Source organism: Canis lupus, chromosome 16 (assembly GCF_048164855.1).
Source record: "Canis lupus baileyi chromosome 16, mCanLup2.hap1, whole genome shotgun sequence".
Taxonomy (NCBI): domain Eukaryota; kingdom Metazoa; phylum Chordata; class Mammalia; order Carnivora; family Canidae; genus Canis; species Canis lupus.
This window is the reverse complement of record NC_132853.1, coordinates 2121644-2147628: the sequence shown is the minus strand read 5'-3', so window position 1 is coordinate 2147628 and position 25985 is coordinate 2121644. Positions and strand designations below refer to the sequence as shown.

General features: G+C 39.5%; 2 protein-coding genes across 18 annotated transcripts in view; one reads left to right on the top strand and one right to left on the bottom strand.

Annotated features, from left to right (window-relative positions):
• Positions 1-25985, top strand: part of DENND1A (DENN domain containing 1A) — a 508126-nt gene that overhangs the window by 11403 nt on the left and 470738 nt on the right. The gene's annotated exons all lie outside the window — the stretch shown is intronic.
• Positions 19957-20127, bottom strand: LOC140607404 (small ribosomal subunit protein uS14-like). The gene has a single exon (XM_072782159.1). The coding sequence runs from the start codon at positions 20125-20127 to the stop codon at positions 19957-19959; it is 171 nt and encodes a 56-aa protein (XP_072638260.1).

Sequence of the window (25985 nt, the reverse complement as noted above, 5' to 3'; positions counted from 1 at the left end):
TTAGTGTCTCGAATCCTTTTGACAGGATCCCAGTAGTTTTTAATAGCTCCCTTACCTTTTGGTAGGACAAGATGTTCTGGGCTTATCTTCTATTTTTACTGCTCCAGACTTGTATTCCTGTTTCTTTTCTTCTTTCCCTTTCCCTTTCCCTTTCTCTTTCTCTTTCTCTTTCCTTTCTCTCTCTTTCTTTCTTTCTTTCTTTCTTTCTTTCTTTCTTTCTTTCTTTCTTTCTTTCTTTCTTTCTTTCTTTCTTTCTTCTTCTTTCTTTCCCCTTCTTTTCTTTTCTTTTTTTTTTCATTCCTCTGTTTCTGTAAGGAGTCTTGCTTCCTTTTTGTGGGATATGGTATTAGAGATTATGGTTTGGGTTTTGGGACTCTTTATTTTATTTTTTTGCTACTAAGTCTGCTATTATTTTAGGCTTTTCCAGGGGTCAGCACTAGGAAGTAAATATGTGTATGTTAAAGGTAAACTGTTCATATTGATATTTCCAATTTAAGACTATAGCACTTTTATTTAACCTCATCACTCTTGTATCTGAATTTCCTATCGCTCATATCAAAAGTGATTTCCAGCGACGCCAATATAAGTACTTTTGCATTATCCCGCAATACCCACGTAACTCAGCAGCAATACCAATAATAGGTTTATTGGTTTTGTGTTGCTTTTTTAAATTTGACAATTCTTTTTTGTCTTTAGATTCTATCCCAGTAGGAAAGTATAGTTAAGTTACTGTTTAATTAATTAATTAAAAGATTTTATTTGTTTATTCATGAGAAACACAGACAGGGTAGAGAGAGAGGCAGAGACACAGGCAGAGGGAGAAGCAGGCTCCATGCAGGGAACCCCATGTGGGACTTGATCCTGGGTCCCCAGGATCACGCCCTGGGCTGAAGGCGGTGCTAAACCGCCAAGCCACCTGGGCTGCCCATATTGAAGCTTTTAAAACAGTAACTTAGGGCAGCCGGATGGCTCAGCGGTTTAGCGCCGCCTTCAGCCCAGGGCGTGATTCTGGAGACCCGGGATCGAGTCCCACGTTGGGCTCCTTGCATGGCGCCTGCTTCTCCCTTTGCCTATGTCTCTGCCTCTCTCTCTCTGTGTCTCTCATCAATAAATGAAAAAAAAAAAAAAAAAAAAAACCCAAACCATTAGTAGTTTGTTTTTTTTCCTGTGGTTGTGTCACCAACTCAATACATAGTTTTTTTTTTTTTCCTTTTAATCTTTGGGGATTGCATTTCAAAAATAATTTTGTTTTGTAATCACATAAAATAATTATATAGTTTCAAAGCCAAATTTATAGTCTACAAAAGAGGTATATAGTATTCGGTATGTTCTGAGAAATTCACTTTCCATCTCTCCCTCATCACTCTGTTCCTACCCTCTTTCATAGGTAATTTTTTAAAATGCATTTGTCATGAGGAAAATAAAAAGGTAAATACATATGTATATTCACGTTTTCTCCCACAAGCCCCTCAGGTAAATGGTACCATTCTGAATGCACTTTTCTCTCCTTCCCTTTTCTCGTTTTTTTTATTTATTTATTTATTTATTTATTTATTTATTTATTTATTTATTTATTTTTAAATTTATTTATGATAGTCACAGAGAGAGAAAGAGAGAGAGGCAGAGACACAGGCAGAGGGAGAAGCAGGCTCCATGCACCGGGAGCCCGATGTGGGATTCGATCCCGAGTCTCCAGGATCGCGCCCTGGGCCAAAGGCAGGCGCCAAACCGCTGCGCCACCCAGGGATCCCCCCTTTTCTCGTTTTATACCTTGTAAAGAGGTCCCTTCTAGCAGTGACTAAGGATCATCCTCATTTCTCTACAGGGACAGCATAGTAATCCAATGGATGGATGGATTATGGATTATTCAATCTTATACTGATGGCTACTTAGATTGTTTCTAGTGTTATTATAAATGGTGCTGTAATGAATAATTTATGTGCCTTTCTGTATTTTTACATTATACCATTGGGTTAGATTTTGAGAAGTGGGATTGCTGAGTCGGAGAGTAAATTTATGTGTAATTTTCTTAAATAATGTCCGATTCTCCTCCACAGGGATTGGGCCAGTTCATATTCCCACAAATCAGGGTGCCTGTTGCTTTATAGCTTTACCAATGGAATGTGTTTGTCATTCTTTAAAAACTATTTTAATCAAAGTTATAAATGCACATGGTAAAAGAGTTTGTTAAGGGCTCAGGATGAAGAGCATTGATTCTATACGCTATCCCATAAGAACCTATATTAACAGTTTTACTTCTAGTTCTTCTGGTGGTTAAGCCATAACCCCAATGTAAATTTCTCTTGTAGTTTATTTATTTATTTTTTTTTAATTTTTTATTTATTTATGATAGTCACACACAGAGAGAGAGAGAGGCAGAGAGACATAGGCAGAGGGAGAAGCAGGCTCCATGCACCGGGAGCCCGATGTGGGATTCGATCCCGGGTCTCCAGGATCGCGTCCTGGGCCAAAGGCAGGTGCTAAACCGCTGCGCCACCCAGGGTTCCCTCTCTCTCGTAGTTTAACCTTAGGCAGGTTGACTCCCTGAAGTGAAAGATGATGAGTGCCTTTATAGTAATTCTCTTTTCCTCTTCTAGTGTTTTATATATTTGTATTATTTCACATTCTTATAATGGTTTTATTTTGACATCATTATTTAACCTTTTTAAAAATTCCATTAACTTTCAACAGTGTCTCATAATCCCCCACTGTCTAAAAGGAAGGTTGTTGTTTTTAGTTACTCTAAGCTGTACTTTTGCTTTTATATGGTTATTTTAGTTCTGGTCCATGGCCAGAACCAAATCTTTTATTTTTCCTTAGGTTAAGTCTAAAAATTAAATGTTATTATGAATTTTTAAATAAAAGTGTTATTATGAGTATTTACTATTTAGAGTAGGCCAGATAGGGTGCAGAGATAACCTTTTCTTCCTTTTTTAGTGCATTGCCATCCCATTTGGAGGAGAATGTTCTTTACATCAGGGTCATATAAACTTTTTTTCTTATAATCTATCCAGAATTAAAAGTTATGCTCTATATGTTAATATATAGATTAGTTTTGCATTTATCTGCACAAAAAGCACAGGGGGACTTGTATAGAGAGCAGCCCAGGGTGTCACATGAGTACTTCCATCCTCATGTTGGCAGACAGAAGCCTCTACTTCTCAGCCTTTGTGGGGGCTGGGGCACTTTGGGGAGCATGAGTCTTGGCTTTGACTTTGACCTTGTTGGTAGCCTCAGGCCAGCAGAGCTTGGCACCCTGGCAGTGTTATAATAAGCATATCTCTCAAACTTGGGACTGATGCCTTTCAGGATCTTGAATTTAACAAAGGCCTCAATCGTCTTAGTTTTATTTTATTGGTCTGCATCTTCTTTAGATCCTTCTTGTGTTTCTTGACAAAGTTTAAGGTTCTTAGGAACTTAGATTCCACCTCCTTAAAACATATCTTTATGATTAAAGTTTACTGATGCCATTCTATGCATTTTGGAACTGATTACATGTGATGTGGTTCTTGGACTTGACTGTGTCTACATCGCTGCCTACAGTCCAGAAAGTGCTTAAGACTGGGAAAGAGGGACGCCGGGGTGGCTCAGCGGTTGAGTGTCTGCCTTCGGCTCAGGTTGTGATCCTGGGGTCCTGGGATCGAGTCTTGCATTGGGCTCCCTATGTGGAGCCTGCTTCTCTCTCTGCCTATGTCTCTGCCTCTCTCTCTCTCTGTCTCTCATGAATAAATAAGTAAAATCTTAAAAAAACAAAAAAAGGTTGGAAAAGAAAGAGCCATATCTGGATTTTGATTTTTTAAAATAGTAGTCTCTTTTTCCCCTTCTCCCTGTATTCCTAATCCTTTCCCCCTCTTGCATTGTTTGCTTTATCATAACCTTAATTTTTTCCAAACTTGAAATCATACTTGCAGTTTTACTAAGGCTTTTTTTTTTCTTCTTCTTGAAGGTTTCTTCCTACCTTCCTGTTGTGATCTGTGCAAAGTTAGCTATATTGTTGTAATCCTGGAATGTCCCTTCATCATGCTCCTATTTCATTATTTCCTGGCCCCTGTGTTATTTTGTTTTAATTTATTTGCTGGAATACATATTCAAGTCCTTTTTTTTTTTTTTTTTTAAAGATTTTATTTATTTGTCATCACAAGCAGGGGGAGCAGCAAGCAGAGGGAGAGGGAGAAGCACGCTTCCCACTCAGCAGGGAATCTGATGTGGGGCTCCATCCTAGGACCCCTGGATCATGACCTGAGCTGAAGGCAGACACTCAACTGACTGTGCCACCCCGGTGCCCCCATATTCACATTCTTAAAGGAGACAACCACAGTAACGGATTTGTAGAAAGGGTGCATTTGAATTTTTGCGTGTCGGAAAAATGTCTACTTTCTCACATCTGATTGATAGTTTGTATGGTGCTAAAGTTTTAGGCTAAAAATAAAAAAAATTGCCCTGAGAACTTTTTTTTTTTTTTAAAGATTTTATTCATGAGAGAGAGAGAGAGAGAGAAAGAGAGAGGGAGAGAGAGGCAGAGGGAGAAGCAGGCTCTATGCAGGGAGCCTGATGTTGGACTCGATCCCGGGACTTTAGGATCATGCCCTGGGCTGAAGGCAGGTGCTTAACCGCTGAGCCACCCAGGGATTGCCTGCCCTGAGACCTTTTTTTTTTTTTTTTTTTTTTTTAAATTTTTTTTATGGGAGTTCAATTTGCCAGCATATAGCATAACACCAGTGCTTATCCCGCCAAGTGCCCCCCTTGGTGCCCATCACCCGGTCACCCCAACCCCTTGCCCACCTCCCCTTCCACTACACCTTGTTCATTTCCCAGAGTTAGGTGTTTCATGTTTTGTCACCCTCACTGATATTTTCACTCATTTTCTCTCCTTTCCCTTTATTCCCTTTCACTAATTTTTATATTCCCCAAATGAATGAGACAATATAATGTTTGTCCTTTTTGTTTGTTTGTTTGTCCTTTTCTGATTGACCTATTTCACTCAGCATAATACCCTCCAGGTCCCTCCATGTCAAAGCAAATGGTGGGTATTGTCATTTCTAATGGCTGAGTGCCCTGAGAACTTTTAAGAAAGTTTCCTACTGTCTTTTTCTTTCTTATGTGAGACATTTATTTTCTCACTGCTCTGGAGGCTGGAAGTCCAAGATTATGGTGCCTGCAGGATTAGCTTCTGGTGAGATCTTTCTCCTTGGCTTCCTTCTTATCATACCACCCTATATGTGCCCAGTCTCGTCCTACTGTCTTCTTTCGGCTGGCTTCCTCTGACACTACTTCAGAAGGGGAAGGGAGTATTTTGCCTTCTTATTGCCAATTGGGATATATATGTAGGTTCCTTGTTCAGGCTTCATTAATACCCAGGGTGGGAAATTCCCTTTTACTAGGTAGTGGGTGGGAGTTCTGATTCTCTTAAGAGGCCTCCACTGATACCCCTCAGTGGGTACTACTCAGGTAGAGTAGTGCCTTTTTAAAATTTTTTTTTTTTAAGATTTATATACTTATTTTAAAGAGTGCAAGTTGGGGGAAGGGGCAGAGGGAGAGAGAGAATCCTCAAGCAGACTCCTTGCTGAACACAAAGCCTGATGCAAGGCTTGATCCAGGACCCTGAGATCATGACCTTGAGCAGAAATCAAATCGGCTGCCTGTCTGACTGAGCCATCGAGGTGCCTCTAGAGTGGTGCCTTTTTGCTGCTCTCACCATGGCCTCAGTTATAGCCACAGGAGAGTGGAAGTCCAGGCTCTCTCCACGTTCTCCACTGAAACCACATCAAGGGGGTCCTCATTCCTGCTGGGGATGATGGAAGTCCCAGCCCTTTACTTGATTTTCTTGGCAGTGGTGGGTAGATGGGAATCTTCATGACATTCTAGTCAAGGTAGAAATTTGGTTTTCCTTCCTGCTTGTCCTTTGCCAGCTTGAGTGGAGGTGAGACCACACAGGTTTTTCTGTGGTTTTTGGGTGGCATTTGATGTTTTTTTCCCTAAAAGTTTCCCAACTTGTTAGGCTGTCCCTCTTCTGGCCCTTTGGCTGACTTTTGTTGGAGATTTTTTTGGTCTGCATCAATTGGTATTTATGGGTTGCCAGCTTTAGTTATGAATGGAGGTTGAATTTTATCAAATGCCTTTTTTTTTTTTTTTAAGATTTTATTTATTCATGAGAGAGAGGGGGGGCACGCAGAAACAGGCAGAGAGAGAAGCAGGCTCCATGCAGGGAGCTCGATGTAGGACTCGATCCTGGAACTCTGGGATCACGCCTTGAGCCAAAAGCAGACACCCAACCACTGAGCCATCCAGGCGTCCCTCAAATGCTTTTTCTACATCTGTTGAGATGATCAAATGATTTTTCCCGTGTGTTAATGTAAGTGGCATTTATTTTCAAATGTTAAACTAACTGCATCCCTGGCATAATCCCATTGGTCATGATATATTATCCTTTTTATACATATTTCTGGATTCAATTTCCTGATATTTATTTTGTGGTCACATCTATATTCATAAGAGATTTTGGCTGTAATTTTCCTTTCTTGTAATGTTCTTGTCAGATTTGGTATCAAGGTCATGCTGGCCTCATAAAAAGGAAAGAGGATTATATTTTTAAATATTATAGAAGTGGTGTGGTTTTTAGTATAAAAAGTTATCAGTGATTGCAGCTTTTTGGATGAGCATTCAATTTAGGAAATATAAGCAATGGGAGCAGGGAAATGCTTATTTGTGTTTCCCTATAATATGAGGGGATAGGTATTCCTCCCTGCCCCCACATTATATACACATATTTATTTTACTTGTTTTGGCTGAATAATCCCGTGTCAAGGCCATCATGATGTTTTATCTTTTAGTGTTTTAGTGCATATCTCCTAAGAACAACTATATTCCCTCTATATAATGAGGATACTTTTATCACCAATGAATTTCACATTCATACAATATTATCTAATAAACTATTCATTTTTAAACTTTCCCAATTGTTCCAATAATGTCCTTTGCAGCTGTTTGTTTTTGAGCCTGGGTCCAATTAGGGATCATATGTTGCATTTAGTTGCCCTGTCTCTTGTTCCCTTTTATCTAGAACAGTTCTTCTGCCCTCCACCTTTTGGTTCTGGCATTCACTTTTTAAAGCATGCAGACCAGTTGTTTTATAGAATGTCCCACATTTAGAATTTGTCTCATTGTTTCCTCATGCTTAAGTTGATGTTTAAACATTTTGGCAAAAATACCTTAGGTAATGTGCCTAACGCCATGCATTTTTATCCTCCTTGGAGTTACTCTTTTATCTTCCATCCTTTTTTTTTTTAAGGCTCTTATTTGTTGTCTTTTTATCCTTTTGTTTCTGTTCTTGTTTTGTAAAAGTCATGTTTTTTCTGTTCTATTTAAGAACAAGTTTCCTGAAACATATTTCTTAATCATTTTCAGAGATATATTCTTCCAAGAGATGATGTTCCCTTTCCCTCATTTGTAGTATTTTTAAAAGATCTTTTATTTACTGTACTCCCTTGAGCAAGGTGTGCTCTGTCTGGATTTGCTGTTTACCATAAGCAGGGTGAATGGGTTACCATGGGCACTGTTCTTTGTGCCCTAGGTGACTGTCACATCCCCTTCTCAGATCCTGTAACTAAAGAACTGGTTCATACTCACCATTCTAGTTGAATTCCCAGTGAGTAGCAGGCCTTTGTGCTACTGAGGTAGAATTTTATTCCCTCACTGCCTGATGCTCTCCTATTCTGAATTAATGACCTATAGAAGAAACTAAAATTCCAAGTAGACTCCATTAGAGTTGTTCTTATCTCTGTTCTCACTGTACTTTTTATAATTATTGTAACCAATATAACTCATTTTAAAAAGTTAATTCAAGTGGTTAAGTAGCTCCCCGTACCTATTAAAAGTGTGTGTATGGGGCAGCCTGAGTGGCTCAGTGCCGCCTTCAGCCTAGGGCCTGATCCTGGAGACCTGGGATCAAGTCCCACGTCAGGCTCCCTGTGTGGAGCCTGTTTCTTTCTCTGCCCCCCCCACCCCATTGTCTCTCATGAATAAATAAATAAAATCTTAAAAGAAAGGTGTGTATGATCCAGGAGTGTAACCAGGATTGAAGGGCACAGTGGCTGAAGGTGGGTAGACCAATTAACCTGTTATAATCGGAGAGGTAATGAGGATTGATATTTGGATATTAACTTTTGGTTTGCTTTACAGTTTCTTTTTAAGAGTCCAGCTATCACTGAGAATTGTGAAAAGTATAGTATCAGAAGATTAGAAAGAGTTCACAACCAGATAGATGATGACTCTAGGGTTTATAGCCTGGGTGACAGAGAACTAGCATTAAAAAAAGGGAAATTGAGATGTTTTGGGTTGGATTTTTTTCATTGGTTTGATTTGGGTTCTATTGAGTGTGAGTTTAGTATCTATTTGGGAGCTCTCCAGCGACAGTTGAAATTTTGGACCTGTAGGTCATTGGAGAGGTGAGAGATAAAGATAGAGATTGGGAGTCAGTTATAAAATAGTGAATAGTGAGAACCAAAGACATTTCATGAATCCTTAGTAGGTGAAGGAGGGCAGGAGGGAGGAAACAGTCATCAGATGTTGGAGACCTCTCACCTCCTAAATCCAAACATCGGGTCTTATTGATTCATGTACTTACCTCCCCCACTGCTGTCCTTTTGGTCCAGGCCACAATACACTCACCATAATGGCTGTAATTCCTTCTAACTGGGCTCTTTACCACTCTTGCTTCTCTCCACTCCCATCTTGACAGTTTCCAGTATGAGTCTTCCAAAGGGCAAATCTGATCAGGTCAGTTCACTGTTACTATTCTTGTTTTTCCCGTGGTCTACAAACTTCATGAAGTCAGATCCTGTGCGAGCCTTTCTCACTATTAAAGGTAGTACAGTATGAGGCACATAGTAAGTACTCAGTTAATACCTATTGAATAATTAAATGAATGTTTAATATAGTGTTGAACTTTGGTGTTGACTGGGTTTCATCTTAAAAGAGTAGAATCAGTAAGCAGTTTTTTAATATATTTGACTCTACTATTTATGATTGTTCTGAATAACTGATGACCCCCAAATCATGTGGCTTTAGCAGATCCCCTTTGGGATTATAAATATTTATATTTATTTTTTCTGAGACTAGTGTTTTATTCCTGAAGTAAATATTGATAGAGTAAGTCTGGAATGTGTTGGTTTAACTGGAGGATGCAGCCTGGATGTGCTTCAGTTGTTGGGAGTACATTATAAGGTCATTTATTCTTATACCGATCACTGAAAGTTGTTTCTGCTCTACCTGTAAAATGGTTATTCTCTTTGGTGCCAGAGGATGGGCAGTCACAGCCTGGAATTAAAGAGGAAGAAATTTATAGGGATCCCTGGGTGGCGCAGCGGTTTGGCGCCTGCCTTTGGCCCAGGGCGCGGTCCTGGAGACCCGGGATCGAATCCCACATCGGGCTCCCGGTGCATGGAGCCTGCTTCTCCTTCTGCCTGTGTCTCTGCCTCTCTCTCTCTCTGTGTGACTATCATAAATAAATAAAAATTAAAAAAAAAAAAAGAAATTTATAGAATGTTCTGATGGCCTACTTCTTAATCTTTGCTCAGGCAAATTGGTCTCACCTTTCCCACCTTGGCCTGACTTCTTCATGCGAAAATTTCACATTGCACAGAAAGAATAGTTTAGCAGGAATATGAGTTGCACATTATTAGCTCAGTGGTGCTCAAACATATTCAGGTGATGAAATACCTAAAAATCATGGTGTTGTGTGGAATACTCTGAAATATATATTTTTAAAAGATTTTATTTATTAGAGACAAGGGGAGAGAGAGAGAGAGAGAGAGAGAGAGAGAGATAGGCAGAGGGAGAAGTAGGCTCCATGCAGGGAGGCTGACGAGGGACTCGATCCCGGGTCTCCAGGATCACGCCCCGGGCTGAAGGCAGCGCCAAACCGCTAAGCCACCGGGACTGCCCAACTGAAATATTTATGTATGAAAAGGCAAGCTACATTTTTCCTCCAAATCAGATACTATTTTATATTATATTTATGAATAGACAAGAATAAGCAGTAAGAAAGGTTTAAGAAAAATTTATGGTAGGACAACTTAAAATTAGATGACATTATTTTTGCATGCAAATTGGGAGGTGGCCATTTTTTGGCACTTCATTCTAGTTCCTAAACCTGCAGTGTTCTAAGTAACGTAGCTGGAGAATTATGAAGTTAATTGAATGCGGAGGGAGAAGAGGAACTAAAGTAAAAGGTGACAATATCAAGGTTTTCAATTTGGGAGCGTGAAAACCTCATGGACAGAAACTGGTGAGTCAGGAGGGAGAACCAGCAGGGAGGTCAAGAAGAATGACTTTGGTTGAGTGTAACTAATGATTATGGCAAAGGAGAAAAATGCAATAGGTAGTTAGGAGGTATGCTTAGTGCCTATCATGTAGTAAGGCTGTCGATAAATATTGGATGCTGCTGTTGCCAGGAAGAGAGCATGGAGATTTGAAACTCATTGGCACAGATGAAGAAAATGAAGCTATGAGAGTTGTTTGAGACTGAATATAGCAAAGCACAGTTCAAAGTTGAAGCCTGGGGCAAAGAAGAGACCTAGATAAGCAGTGTAGAATGCTGTTGGGATGTCAGTGGAAATGGGAATCCAGAGAAGATGATTTGGTTTAACAAAAGGTTGTGGATGTCCTTTGAGAAAGTGGTCTCGGTATGATACACATTCATTCATTCATGCAAGGCAGAAATGTAGGTGTTTTTTTTTTTCGATATCTCCCATATTATTTGTCCTTTTAGTATTATGATAAAGTGCTGTCAAATTTACCTTCCTGAGTAGGACACAAATGTGAAACTTCATAAGAGTATTGGAGATGTTAGACTTAACAAAATTAAAATCTTTTGCTCATCAAGTCACTCTTTAGGGAAATGAGAAGTCACCAAGTTCTAAAAGCTCAATTTATAAACTCTTACAACTCAGTAAGACATTCTAATAAAAATGGGCAAAAGATTTCAACACTTTATAAAAGAAGATATACAGATGGCAAATAAGCTTATGAAAAGATACTTAGCATCATTATTCATTGGGAAAATGCAAATTAAGACTACCTTGAGAAATCCCTGACACATCCAGTAGAATGGCTAAAATTAAAAAGACATTATGAAGTGTTAGTAAGAATGTGGAGCAACTGGCACCCTCTAGCTTTGCTGATAGACTCAGAGATAAGCCTTGGTATTCAAAGCCAACTTTATGGGTTCATTTTCCTGAGCTTTCCTCTTTCTATTATATCCCCAGTTCCCTGGGGCTCCCTGTTTGTTCTGCTGGCCAGAAAACTGGGGCTTTATTTATCCTGTTCTGCTGTGCACTTCCCATGACTGCATCTGTAGTTCAGACCTACCAGTGGGAGAACACAGAAGAAAAGAAAGTAATTGATTTGCCCCATTCTCTTAGGGTTACACTACTAATTGGGAAGGAAGGTGTTTTTTTTTTTTTTTTGTTTTTTGAGGGAGGTTCTTCACTCACCTCTTTAGGTACCTGTAGATCCTCCTTTCCCATTCCTTGAGCCTGAACTAAAATGCTTTTCCTGAAATTCTGTGCTGTTACTGACTTCCAGTTTTTGGACTGCTTTATGTCCATACCAAGTGATACTGGAGGAAAGAAAATGGTAAAAGTATAGTTTATCACAGACATAGTGAAACTTTTCTTATCTTCTACCCCAATCTGTCTACTATTGTTTACCTTCTGGATTCCTCAAATAGGTGCCCCATGAATTCTACCCTGGTTGTATAGATGTGTTTTATACCTGTGAGAGACAAGATGGAGTATGCCTACTATATTTTGCTTGGAATAAAGAACTTCCAGATTTCTTTTTATTTATTTTGCTCTGCATTCATTGGACTCCTTGAATGTGTGAATGTGTATCTCTTGTCAGTTTTGGAAAACTTTCAGCTCTTTTCATACCAAGAACTAAGTAAAGATGGGAATCCAAAAAGGTAAACAGAACCTTTAAACCAGCTTGGGTTGTGCCCATTCTCTTTACCTCTTTTGGAATATTGATTAGTCTTAGAATTTCTGTGTTTTTTGCTTTTTTATAATTTCTGACTCTAAACACTGTTCTGTGTAATTTCTGCAAGTTCACGAAATCCCTTTCGTTGTATCTCTAATTCATGTTGGTTGTGACCTTTCTGCTCATAGCCAACTGTTATGTTATTTTTTCTTATTTTGAGAAATAATTTGTTCTTTTTCAATTTTGCTTGATCATGTCATAGTTTTATTATTTTCAATCCTTTTATTTCTTTAAGCTTATTGAACATTCCATATCCTGTCTTTCATAATTCCAGTATCTGAAGTCTTCAAAAGACAGATTCTGCCATCTTAGATTTCTGAGGTTCTTATTTATAGACTTTCTTTTGGGGGGGGAGGTTCCAATTTTTGCCCATAAACTCCTGTTTCTTGGAGTTGTGTGTGTGTGTGTGTGTGTCTCCCTTCCATTCCTGGATTGAGGTTTTTGACCATTCAGTAGCAATCTCTTATGAGGGCCAGTTTGTGGTTGAACTTGCAGGAAGATTGCCAAGTTTCGAGAGTAATTGTTTTCATTATAGTTCCTGAGATGTGTATGTGTGTGGATGGGTTTCTATCTTGATCACCTTTGTAGTTTCAGTTTAAATTATGAGGGTTGGATATATATTATACTTTTTACCCCAGGCTGGATGTTACTTTTGGTTTGTATTTCTTGAGCCCTATTTAATTGAGAATGAATCTTGCATTGGGCAATGTAAATGCCTTCATAGGCAGAGCTAGTTTTTGTGTTTTACCTACCCTATTGGGTTCCTATCTTCATTCAGTTCTTCATTTTAATCTTCCTTATTTCCTTCCAAGCTCATCTGTGTATTTATTTGAGAAGATAAAAACATCCATTGTTTATTTTCAGTAGAGGATCAGGAGTGTACTTACTCTGTCCTATTGCTAGAAATGGAATTCACAGCTTCAGGTTTTCCAAGTTTGAACCTGATTTAGTTACTATTCTTCAAACTTTACATGAATACTTACACCTCTACTTTGATCATTTCCCCTGCTTACAATCTCCTGTCCTCCCCACCTAGCTGAATTCTGTTCACCCTCTGAAAAGATTCTACCCTTTCAAGAGAAGCATCACAGAGTGCCCTAGCTCAGTAGGTCACAAATATTTGGAATTTGCACCAGTAAAACCGTTTTTTTTTTTTAAGATTTTATTTATTTGACAGAGTACAAGCAGGGGGAGCAACAGGCAGGGGGAGAGGGAGAAGCAGACTCCCTGCTGAGCAGGGAGCCCAATGTGGGACTCATTCCCAGGACCCTGGGATCATGACCTGAGCCAAAGGCAGATGCTCAACTGACTGAGCCACCCAGGTGCCCTATGTACCAATAAAATCTTAAAAACAAGTTTTGTGGAACCACAAGGCAAAGATTATCTCCCATCATCATTTTTGAAAAGAAATTACATTTTTACAGCAAAGTGCAGGAAGAACATGTCAGATTCAGGATGGTTTTAAAATTTGAATTAAATCCTTTCATATGGAAAACCCACTGCACTGTCCCTAGTTCCTCCTTATTTTGCTACTGATTGTGAAGAGGCTCATCACAATGACTGTCCACAGGTAATCAGACCCATGGTCAGGAGGGAGGTCTTCACCTTGCAAGGCTACAGCACTTAGCTTTACCAAATATGCAGCACCTCGTCATGGATTTCCTCATGGCAGCTCATGTTTGATTGTTTATCTTTACATTTCATTATGTTCTATTTCCTTGACTAGGTTGTAAGCTCCTGAAGAGCCATTATATGTATGTATTTAGATTACTCATAAATATGTGTTGAATGAGTTAAATTTAGATGCCTCTCATGACAGTTGAAACCTAGAAATATTTATAGAGCACACATTTGAGTATATCACAGCTTTGAATGTTGTTTATTTCTTGAGGAAAAAGAAGTTTTAATATGAATCATGAGTCTCTTATTCATCTCACTTCTCCTCAGGGAAATTCATTCAGTTAGCAAACTTACTGAGTGCTTGTTAAAAGCCAGGCCTTTTGTTAGAGGCCGAGAATACAAAGATGGAATGAAACAAGGTTGCAGTCTAGTGGGTTATAGTATATATGAGTAGAACCTGTGGAATACCTCCTGGGAAACCTTATAAAGTAGAACTTTGAAACAAGTCTTGTGACAATGTAGAGAGAGCAACTGAGCTTTGTAAGGGAGTCAGGGAGGCCTCCAGAGAGAACAGGGCATTTGTTCATTTATTTATTCATTGATTCAGCAAACACCTCCAGTGCCTACTATTTGCCAAGCACTGTTGTAGACGCAACAGTATAGATGTAGATGTGCAAATACGATGTTTGGTGATACAGCACATTTTAGGAAGGAAATTGTAATCAAGAACAGAAGTCACAACAGACCTGGGTTTGAGTTCATATACTGCTACTTACTAGATATTTGTCCTTGGAGCAAGCTATTTAATTTCTTCAAGACTATTTTACAAAATGCACAAACACTCCCTTACCTCACAGGATTGTCATGTAGTTATAATGAGGTGTGGTATATAAAATGCTCAGCACAGTTCTCAGCCCTTCTGAAATTGCTCAATAAATGGTAAATATACATACAAGGCTCAGGTGATTGAGGCCCTTTGAGTGGTACAGGTTGGTTGGGGGTTGGTTGGGAGCCGGTGGTGGCAGAAGCTGAAGGGTATAGCTGAGGCTCAGTTGCAAACCTAGTTTGTCATGCTAATTAGCATCTTTATTTCTGAATGCATTGGGGAGTCTTGGATATTTGTTTTGTATTTTTGTCCTTATTTTCTAAATTGTGTTGTGGCATGTGGAGTTTAGCACAGTAGTTAGGAGCATGGACTCTGGAGCCAAAGTGGCTGGCTTCTGGTCCCAGCCTCCTCATTTCCTAAATGTGTGACCTCAAATGAGTGCTTGAACTGTCTGTACCTTAGTTACTTCACTGGTAAACTCTATGATAAATATACCTATCTTATATATTTGTTTTATTTGCATATATGTTTTTTGAGCCTTTTTTTTTTTTTAAAGATTTTATTTATTTATTCATGAGCGACACAGAGAGAGAGAAAGGCAGAGACACAGGCAGAGGGAGAAGCAGGCTCCATGCAGGGAGCCCGACTCGGGACTCTATTCCGGGTCTCCAGGATCACATCCTGGACTGAAGGCAGGCGCTTAACTGCTGAGCCACCTGGGGTGCCCTAGAGCTTTTTTTTAAAAAAAAAAAACAAAAAACAAAAACCACAATGTATGGACCCTTGTGTCAGAGGAGCCTTATTTAAAATTTAGACATAAAACAGTAATAGTCGGGATGTCTGGGTGGCTCAGTCGATTGTATGCCTGACTCTTGGGTTTCAGCTCAAGTCATGATCTCAGATTCATAAGTCAAGCTCTCCACTGGGCAGAGTCTGCTTCTCTCTCTCTGCTCCTCCCCCTCCATAGTGGGAGTGCTGGCTCTTTCTCTCTCTCTCAAATAAATAAATAAATCTTTTAAAAAAACCCAGTAAAAGTAGCTCTCTGTGATGGGTCTGTTTCATTTCTCTTCCCTTCTCTTCCTGTAAGGCCTCTGATACACCTCTGCCCTACACTGAAAACCACTGCCCTGGAAAAGTGAATGTTAGGAAGCCTGGGTGGCTCAGTCAGTTCAGTGGCTAACTCTTGATTTCTGATCAGGTCATGATCTCGGCTGTGAGCTCGAGTCCTGCATCAGCCTCCCTGCTCTACTGGGAGTCTGCTTCTCTCCTGCTTCTGTATCCCTCCAAATAAATAAATCTTAAAAAAAAAAAGAATGTCTTTCACTTAAATATTCATTGAATTAATATTCAGGGCAAAGAACTTTTGCAAGTTGGGAAAATAGCGTTTGTATTAGTGTAAGTCAATGTGTGTATATATATATGTATATTTAAGATTTTATTTATTAGAGCAAGAGAGAGCATGAGCAGGGGGTGGGGAGAGGGAGAAGCAGAATCCCTGCTGAGCAGGAAGAGCATGACATGGGACTCGATCCTAGGACCCATGGACCGACCACTCGATCTCCGGGATCATGACTTGAGCTGAAGGCAGACGCTTAGCTGACTGAGCCACCCAGGTGCCCCAATGTATATATATTTTTAAAGATTTACATATTTGAGAGAGAGCATGTACATGTAGGGGGAGGGACAGAGAAAGAGAATCTTTCAGGCAGACTCTCTGCCTAAGTAGGAGCTGATGTCGGGCTCCATCGCATGACCCATGAGATCAGAATCTGAGCCAAAACCGAGTCAGAGGCCCAACCAACTGAGTCAACCAGGCACCCGTACATCAATACATCAATATTTTGATATAAAAATCATGAGCCTTTTTATATTAACTAAAATATAACTTTATTTTTCAAAAAAAAGAAAAAAGATTTTACAGATCTTTTTAATTTAGAATGCCAGAGCTATAAGATGTCAGAACTGGAAGAGATCTTTCCTAGTGACCTGTTTATAGATGAGGAAATTGGATTCTGGAGAGGATCCTTTAAAGCTATGCTACAGCCAGTCCCCATGTGCTGTGGCTTAGACCTCCTGGCTCTCATTTCTTTTCTTTTCTTTTTTTTTTTTTTTTTTTAAGATTTTATTTATTTATTCACGAGAGACACAGAGAGATAGAGAGGCAGAGACAGGCAGAGCGAGAAGCAGGTTCTATGCAGGGAGGCTGATGTGGGACTCGGTCCTGGGACCCCAGGATCACACCCTGGACTGAAGGCAGATACTTAACCAGTGAGCCACCCAGGCGTCCCCTGCCTCTCATTTCTTGCTCAAAGCCTCATAGGTAGTTCATTGTCAGAAGGCAAGAAGATAGTTTTTTGCCATTCTAGGACTCCTGCTTCTTATACCTCTTTGCAGTTTTACAGTATGTATTCTTGGCTTTAATGTTGACTTTGCTCTAAAGGGTTACTTGGTGAATCTCTGGGTTGTTTTTAGTTGGTCTTGGAGCTCTTAGAGCATACCTAAGGGCCTGGACTTGGGCTGATTAGGTATTCCAAGATATCTTTCCTTGTATTGATAAGTTTTCATGGTGTGATTAATTACCATCTATCCATAAATCTAGAGAATAGGTAAACTCTGAAAAATAAAGATGGTCTAAATTAAAAATGGATATTGTCACCTGGGTGAGTAAGCAGACCTACCATAGCTGAAAATCATAAGGAAAATTAAAGTTGTTTTCCTCTGTGTTAATGCTTTTTTTTTTTTTTTTTAAGATTTTATTTATTTGAGAGAGAGAGCACAAGCAGGGGGTGTGGCAGGCAGAGGGAAAAGCAGGCCCCTATTGCTGAGCAGGAAGCCTGATGGGGCTTGATCCTGGGATCATGACCTGAGCCCAAGGCAGATGCTTAACCAGCTGAGCCACCCAGGTGCCCTATTAATGCTCTTTATATTAAAGAAGCAGCAGACATGTGAACTGGTGTCCATGACTGGTCACACAGAGCCTCCATACTCCTAGAACAGTCAGGAGCTAATAAAGTACCGTAATTAGGCCCTCAGAGCACTCTCACAGCCTTTAGGCCCTTTTAGTCTGTCAGGGACCATGCAGACTCTTGAATTGGATTTTCTGTCTCTCTCCTTCTTTCAGTTTTATTTATTTTTCAAAAGATTTATTTATTAATTTATTCATGAGAGACACACAGAGGCAGAGACATAGGCAGAGGGAGAAGCAGGTTCCCTGCAGGCACCTGATGTGGGACTTGATCCTGGGACTCCCAGATCACACCCTGAGCCAAAGGCAGACACTCAACCTCTGAGCCACCCAGGCATCCCTTCTTTCAGTTTTTTTTTTTTTTTTTTTTTTAAGATTTTATTTATTTATTCATGAGAGACACAGAGAAGGCAGAGACACAGGCAGCCGGAGAAGCGACGTGGGTGGGACTCGATCCTGGGGCTCCAGGATCACACCCCGGGCTGCAGGCGGCGCTAAACTGCTGTGCCACTGGGGCTGCCCCTTTCTTTCAGTTTTAAACACTGTTAATTAAGTGGGTCCTAAACCTGGCTGGCTATGCACCAGAATCACCTGAGGAGCTTAAAAATTTTGGGGGCCCCACTCTGGACCCTCTCAACCAGAACCTATGGGACTTGGGAATCTGTATTTATAAAAAGGTTCCTCAGGTGAGTTTGTTGAAATAGTTCACTGACTAAGTTCTAGAACAGGTCATATAACTGATGCCAGCTCTGAGACTCAATTCTGGATTCTTAGGAGAGAAAATCTGACTCAACTTTTAATCCTGGTCCATTTATGTTCTAAGGGAATATTCCTATATTTTGCTTCTTAGTGATGGATGAATTTATAACAGTTTTCAAGCTATGTTCCCATAGAACTTTGGTGTTTCATGAGTTGCTATTAAAAGTGAATGATGCTGGGTATTTTCCCATAGGTCTCACAAACACATGTAAATGGACAGAATATTTCCATTTTAAGTAAAGATTTACTTTTTTGAACAGAAATTCTTAATTTTGATGTAATCAAACAATTTTTGACATTATGGTTTGTGTGTGTATTTTTTTTTTTTTAAGATTTTATTTATTTGACAGCACAAGCAGGGGGAGTGGCAGGGAGAGGGAGAAGTAGGTTACCTGCTGAGCAGGGAGCCTGATGCAGGGCTTGATCCCAGGACGCTAGGATCATGATCCAAGCTGAAGGCAGATGCTTACCCAACTGAGCCACCCATGCACTCCACGTTTTTGTTTTTTTTTTTTTTTTTTTTTTTTTAATTTATTATTTTTAGGAATCTCTACATCCCATGTGGGCTGGAACTTACAACCCTGAGACCAAGAGTCACATGCTTTTCTGACTGAGCCAGCCAGGTGCCCCTTGTTTTCCCTTTGAAGTCTCCTATCCTTTGTTATCCAAATCTATGGTTTCGGTTTTGGACACTTATCAGAGAAGGAGTACATGGAGAAAGTCCTAGAAGGATTTTAGATGAAAGTGAAAGAATTGTAGGTAGAAGAGAGAATGAAATTATCTCAATTTCAATTCCAAGTTCTTTTCTACATAGATGGTCATGTTGTGTGCAAATAGGAAAAAAAATTGATTTCTTCATTTTCAGTTAGTTTGCCTTTTATCTTTCTTGCCGTATTGCCTTGGCTGGGCTGTTTAGTGTAATGGCGAAGTGGTGAGGGTGGACATTCTTGCTTTGTTTGCAATCCTAGAGGGAAGGTATTTGGTCTTTCACCATTAAGTATGATATAAACCATAAGTTTTTCCATGGAGATCCTTTATTAGCTTGAGAAAGAGCCCTCTCTATCCCTAGTTTTGTTGAATTTTTATCATGAATGTGTGTTGAGTTTTATGAAATGCTTTTTCTGCATCAATTGATAGTATAATTGTGATTTTTCTTCTTTAGCCTATTAAGATGGTAAGACTATTAACTGATTTTCAGTATTTAGCCTTGTGTTCCTAGAATAAACTCCACTTGGTCATGGTATATCTTGTTGAATTCCATTTACTAATATTTTGGTAAGGATCTTTGTGGTTAAAAGGATATTGTTCTATAGTTTGTGTGTGTGTAGAATTTATATTTTTGGTACTGTCTTTGGTTTTGGTATTAGAGCATTTCTGACCTTGTAAAATGAGTTGAAGTGTTTTATCTTCTGTTTTCTGGAAGATATTGTGTAGAATTGATATTCTTTTTTTTTTAATTGAAGTATTTTTATTTTTTATTTATTTTTAAAAAGATTATTTATTCATGAGAGAACAGAGAGGCAGAGACATAGGCAGAGGGAGAAGCAGGCTCCCTGTAGGAAGCCTGATTGCAGGGCTCGACCCCAGGACCCTGGGATCACAACCTGAGCTGAAGGCAGATGCTAAACCACTGAGCCACCAGGTGCCCTGAAGAGTTTTTATTTTATGTAAAATTAGTTAGCATTAGGGTAGGTATCTTGGGTATCTGCAGTAGGTAGATGTCTCGGATGAACCATTCAAGGAAGCTCACTTAATCCAACTTAATGAAGCCTATACCTCTCTCATACTGATGGAAACATTGGCAGCACATATTGGGACTGTATTTCTGGATCAGACTATGTGGGTTTGAGCAGATGTGGCAAGAACAAGAATCCTGGCCAAATTTTCTTAGGTGGCTCCAGTAGTATTGCTGGTGACCCATCTTCCACTCTAGGATGCAACAAGACAAAAGGTAGAATAGGTATTAATTCTTTAAATGTTTAGTAGAATTCTCCAGTGAAACCATCTGCATCTATTGAGATGATCATTTGACTCACTTTTACTTAGTTCATGTAGTTACCATTTCTGATGCTCTTTATTTCTTGGTATAGGTCCATATTTCCATCTGGCATCATTTCTTTTCTGCCTGAAAGACTTCTAAAATTTCTTGTAGTGCAGGTCTGCTGCTGATGAATTCTTTCAGCATTTGTAATGTCTGAAAAAAATCTTTATTTTGTCTTCACTTTTGAAATATTCTCTAGGAATAGAATTCGAGGTTGTCAGTTTCTTTTAGTACATAAAAGATGCTGCTCTACTGTTTGTTCACTCATTTGCCTTGTTTCTGACAGGAAATCTGCCATTTTAATCTTTGTTCCTATGAATGTAACATGTGTTTTTTGTTCTGCTTTTAAGATTTTATTACTGATTTTGAGCAATTTGATTATGATGCCCTAGATTTCTTCCTGTTTCTTTGGCTTGAAGTTTGTTGAGATTTCTGGACTTGTGCATTTATTGTTCTCATTAAATTTAGAAAGTTTTAATCATTATTTGGTTTTTCTACATTCTCCCCTCTTTGAGGATTCTGAACACTGATATATTAGAATTCGTTCTTCCATAGGTCCACTGATACTTTGGATCTGAGTTTTTTCTCTTTGTATGTTCCGTCTTGGATAATTTCTGAAACAATATCTTCAAGTTCACTAATCTTTTCTTCAGTGTGTACTCTGCAGTTGATCCCATTTGTACTTTTCATTGTTTTTTAATCTCTGAAAATTCATTTGGGTCTTTTTTGAATCTCTTATGTCTCTTAGTTTTGTGAACACTTGGAATACTGTTAGAACAACTGTTTGAGGGCAGCCCCGGTGGCTCAGAGGTTTAGCGCCGCAGTCAGCCCAGGGCGTGATCCTGGAGACCTGGGATCGAGTCCCACGTCGTGCTCCCTGCATGGAGCCTGATTCTCCCTCTGCCTGTGTCTCTGCCTCTCTCTCTCTCTCTGTCTCTCATGAATAAATAAATAAAATCTTAAAAAAAAAAAAAAAAAAAAAAGAACAACTGTTTGAATGTCCTGTTTTCCAATTCTAACATCTGTGTCAGTTCTAGGTTGGCTTCAATTGATTTTTCTTATTGTTATGGGTCATATTTTCCTGATTCTTTGCATGCCTGGTAATCCTTTTATTGACGGCCAGATAATGTGTATTTAATTTGGTTGGGTGTGGGGTATTTTTGTATTCTCTTATGAATATTCTTGGACTAATGGCAATGGTCTGAGGCAATCGAAGGCTCATCTCATTTCTTTTCCATCTCTTAAGAGATTGCTGTTCTTTGCTGCCTGTTCTCTTTAAAACCATTGTTTCATATATTGAGTGTGAAGAATTTGATCATCTAGATCTTGATTTTAAGATTTGTTAGGTGGCACTGAAGCATTTCTCAACCTAGGGCTAATTATTCCCAAATTACTAAGATAATACCATTAGTAATACCTTATTTTATCCAATGCACTGTGAATTGTATTTTTCTACCTTGACTTGGTTTTTAAAACTTTTGTTTTTAAACAACCAAAATGTTGCAGAGAGGTACAGGAAATTAACATTGATGCATTACTACATTTAATTCTTTGACCTCATCCAAGTTTCAGTGGTCCCAGTAACTTTTTTTTTTTTTTTTTAATTATAGCGAAAAGATCCAGTTTGGAATCATACAGTTATCATGTGTCTTTGGTTTCCTTCAGTCTGGAAGAGCTCTTTAGTCTTCCCTTGATTTCTATGACCTGACATCCATCCATCCATCCATCCATTCATTCATTCATTCATTCATTCATTATTTTAAAAGATTTTTAAGAGAGTGAGTGAGAGCCAGAAGGAGCAGGGGGAAGGGAGAGGGACAGGAGGAGAGGGTGAAGCAGACTTCTTGCTGAGTAGGGAGCCTGATGTGGGGCTTGATCCTAGAACTCTAGGATCATGACCTGAGCTAAAGGCAGATGCTTAACCAACTGAGCCACTTAGGTGCATTTATTTATTTATTTATCTATTTATTTATGACTATTTATTAGAGAGCACAAGCAGGGAGGTTGGCAGAGGGAGAAGCAAGCTCCCCGTTAAGCAGGGAGCCTGACGCAGGGCTTGATTCCAGGACTCCAGGATCATGATCACTTCAGCTTCTGAGCTGAAGGCAGATGGCTTAACCGAATGAGCCACCGAGACATCCCTGACCTGACATTTAAAGATTAGAGGCCAGATATATATTTTAGAAGATCCTTCAATTTGAAATTGTCTGATGTTTCTTAAGATTAGATACTGGTGAAGCACCTTCAACAGGAATATCATGGAAATGATGCTACTTTCTCATTGCATTCTAGCAGTTTGTCTCATAACTTATGTTAATTACTTTAATGAGTTAAGGTAGTTTTTGCTAAATTTCTATACTAAAAAAGTTACTCTTTTCCCTCTTGCAATTGGTATTTTGTGGGAAGGTACTTTGAAACTTTATAAATGGCCAATTTCTCGTTCAATTTTCAATTCTCTTGTTTATATCAATGTGGACTCATGGATTCCTGTTTCATTTGATGGGTTAATAATCTGTTAATGTCATTATTGAATTTGATGCTCAAATTACCCCAGATCTGACCAGTGGGAGCTTTTTCAAGCTGGTCTTTTGACGATTCCAATCATTCTTTGAGCATTTCTTTGCTTTCTAACACAATAAGATGTTCCAACTCATTTTGTACTTTCTCTGCCCCAGCCCTGGAATCAGCTATTTCCCCAGGGAGCTCTGGTTCTTGTTAGAGAAGAATTGTATTTAGAACCCAATGTCTGAGTACTAGGTATACTCATTGTTATTGGTGTGTTGTTGCTGGTAGGCCCTACCAGTACACACAGCCAGGAAATATGTGTATGTTTAAAAGTCAGGTTAGGGATCCCTGGGTGGCGCAGCGGTTTAGCCCCTGCCTTTGGCCCGGAGCGTGATCCTGGAGACCCGGGATCGAATCCCATGTCGGGCTCCCGGTTCATGGAGCCTGCTTCTCCCTCTGCCTATGTCTCTGCCTCTCTCTCTCTCTCTCTCTGTGTGTGACTATCATAAATAAATAAAATTAAAAAAAATAATTAAAAAAATAAAAATAAAATAAAAGTCAGGTTACATTTACATTTTATTTCCTTATCTATATATTTATTGAAAACCTTGAGTTCACACCAATACCTCCAATTCAAATTCAGCTCTATAGAATTCATTCTATTTTCTTTGTAACCTCCTTAGTGAGAAAGCAGGCCCTCCTTACTGGTCTTGGGCTCCAATTAGACACAGTATCCCTTCACCCCTACCTCATGTGGATGTTCTCCTTCTTCACCTTGCTTTCCTAGGGTCACAGTATCTACTCTGGTGGTTTGACATGCCCCTGCCCTCCCCACTGCCCTGTGGGTACCTTGCTTGGACTCTGACTCCCCATCATGCTGAGCAAGCTGCCCCCAACCCCATATGGCCAACCTCTTCATATCTACCCAGGCTTCCACATCCTACTCTAGGGTGCCATTGTGCTTGGACATGCTCCTCACCCTCTAGGGCTCTGTGGGGCATTCTCCTCTCTTCACTTATGTTTCAGTATCTGAGCCTGGCCGTCCCGTGTGTATGCACACATTTCTCACTCAAGTTCTGGCTTTGCATGCCAGGCTGCTCTCCCTGAGTGAATGCCTTCTTTATCCACTTGGATTTGGTATTGTATTGCCAGGCCATCCCTTAGCATGGATGTCCTCCTACGTTGCTCATGTTCTGACATCTCTCGTCAGGGACCCTGAGGGATATTTTCCTGACCATGCTCAGGCTGACACCCCACACTGGGCCATTGCCCAGATGGACATCTATGTTGCTTTGCCCATGTAATAACTTTAGGACTTAATTGTTCAGAAAGAGCAGAGGAAAAGTTGGGAAGGAAAGGGTTTTAAATATTTTTTAAGGACATTAATGTTTATCATTTTTAAGAATAATTTTTTTAAGGACAAAAATGTTTAACAGTAATGTGATTTTTGCAAATGTTATTAATCTAATTGAAGAGTATATTTTACATGGCAGCTCAGCATGGTGGATAATTTCTTAAAACAGTATGGAGTATTGGGGTCTCTGGGCAGCCTAGTTCATTAGGTGTTTGACCCTTAATTTTGCTCAGGTCATGATCTCAGGGCTGTATGATCAAGCTCTGTGTCAGGCCCTGCACGCAGCAGGGAATCTGCTTGAGATTCTCTCTCCCTGTCCCAGTGCCCCTCCGCCTGCTCTCCAATGCACATGTTCTCCCTCTCTCTCTCAAATAAATAAATACATCTTAAAAAAACTGTATAGAGGGCAGCCTGGGTGGCTCAGCGATTTAGCGCCACCTTCAGCCAGGGCGTGATCCTGGAGACCCAGGATTGAGTCCTGCGTCGGGCTCCCTGCATGGAGCCTGCTTCTCCCTCTGCCTGTGTCTCTGCCTCTCTCTCTGTCTCTCGTGAATAAATAAATAAAACCTTAAAAAAAAAAAAAACACAACAACTATAGAGTATTGCACATCACTGAGGGGTGTGCAAGAACTGTTTTTCTTGGAATGCAGCTAAATTTCTTCCATTAGCTTGCTTTGTGCGGGGTGGCATGAGAATCTTTACATAGACATATATGGAAAGGTGAAACTTTGCAACTCCTTGCATGACAGGATCTGTGTATCTTTATTAATCTGATCCTGAGAGCATTATTAGAAATGGAAAGTTAAGTGTAAAATCTTGAAACGACTTGTTTGTGTAATTACACAACTAAGTTAATCACTTTCTAACAAGTCTCAACAATGACTGCATTCTTCTATGGAGGTGTTAACTTGTTATGGGTTAGAAAGCACCCTTTGATACAGCATTTTCAGCCTGGAAAAACGGCTTTAATTTCAGAGTTCACTGAAACAAATGGAGACTTGTTGGAAATATTAACACTACCCTTTTGCTTGTTTGTCTGGCTTAAAGAAATAAATGTTTAGTAGATGGTGTTTGCTAGCATGTTACAAAGTGTATGCAGTTTGTCTTGACCATGTTGTCAGCTTTAAGACAGTTGAACTGGTATGAGTTTTGAAATAGACCTCAGCTCCCTTAGCATGTAAATTTGTAACTAAAGAAACAGTGTGGTGAAGTCAGATCATTAGTCTATAGAGAATAGGTTGCTGTTTTGCTTGATAGATATTAGCTGGTTTGAAGATTTGATGGCTGTGAAATGAGTAAGGGGTCCTAACACTGTGTATTTCAAATTTGTAGCTCTAAATAACACTTAAAAGGGTTGATGGCCTAGCACTATAGCATGGTTACCATATGCAGCAAAGATTCATTTTGTGAGGAGTTAGTGTTATATTTTTCTCCTAATCTCATAATATGTTGTAATTGAAGAAAAGTAGTCCTAATTGAAAGCTGATGATCCAGCAGAGTGATCAATAGCATGATACTCTAAAACAACAACAAAAAAACCCATTAAGTTTTCCTGCTGCCTGAATATTGTCAAAGCCTTTGTCTGTTTCATGACTTCAGGCCGAGTGTACTTAATCATTTTGAGAACATGGCCCTGAGCACTGAGCATGGCCCTTCCAGTGAATCACTGAGAATTGTGTTCAGAAGAGTGGTATTGAATAGAAATGCTCTCATGGCTTACTTTCAGGCTTCATTCTCCTGCAAGAACTGAACAGACTCCCCTTCTTTCACACACATTTTAGCTGTTTGTGTGTCATTTTTCTGTATTTAAGAGCCAAGGCTGTTGTCAGCAGGTGTGACTTATTGATACCTTTGACTCCAAAGGAAAATATCTCTAAAG

What these genes read in the sequence shown, in the direction of transcription:
- LOC140607404 (XM_072782159.1), bottom strand. Translation starts at nt 20,127, where the DNA reads ATGGGTCACCAGCAATACTACTGGAGCCACCTAAGAAAATTTGGCCAG.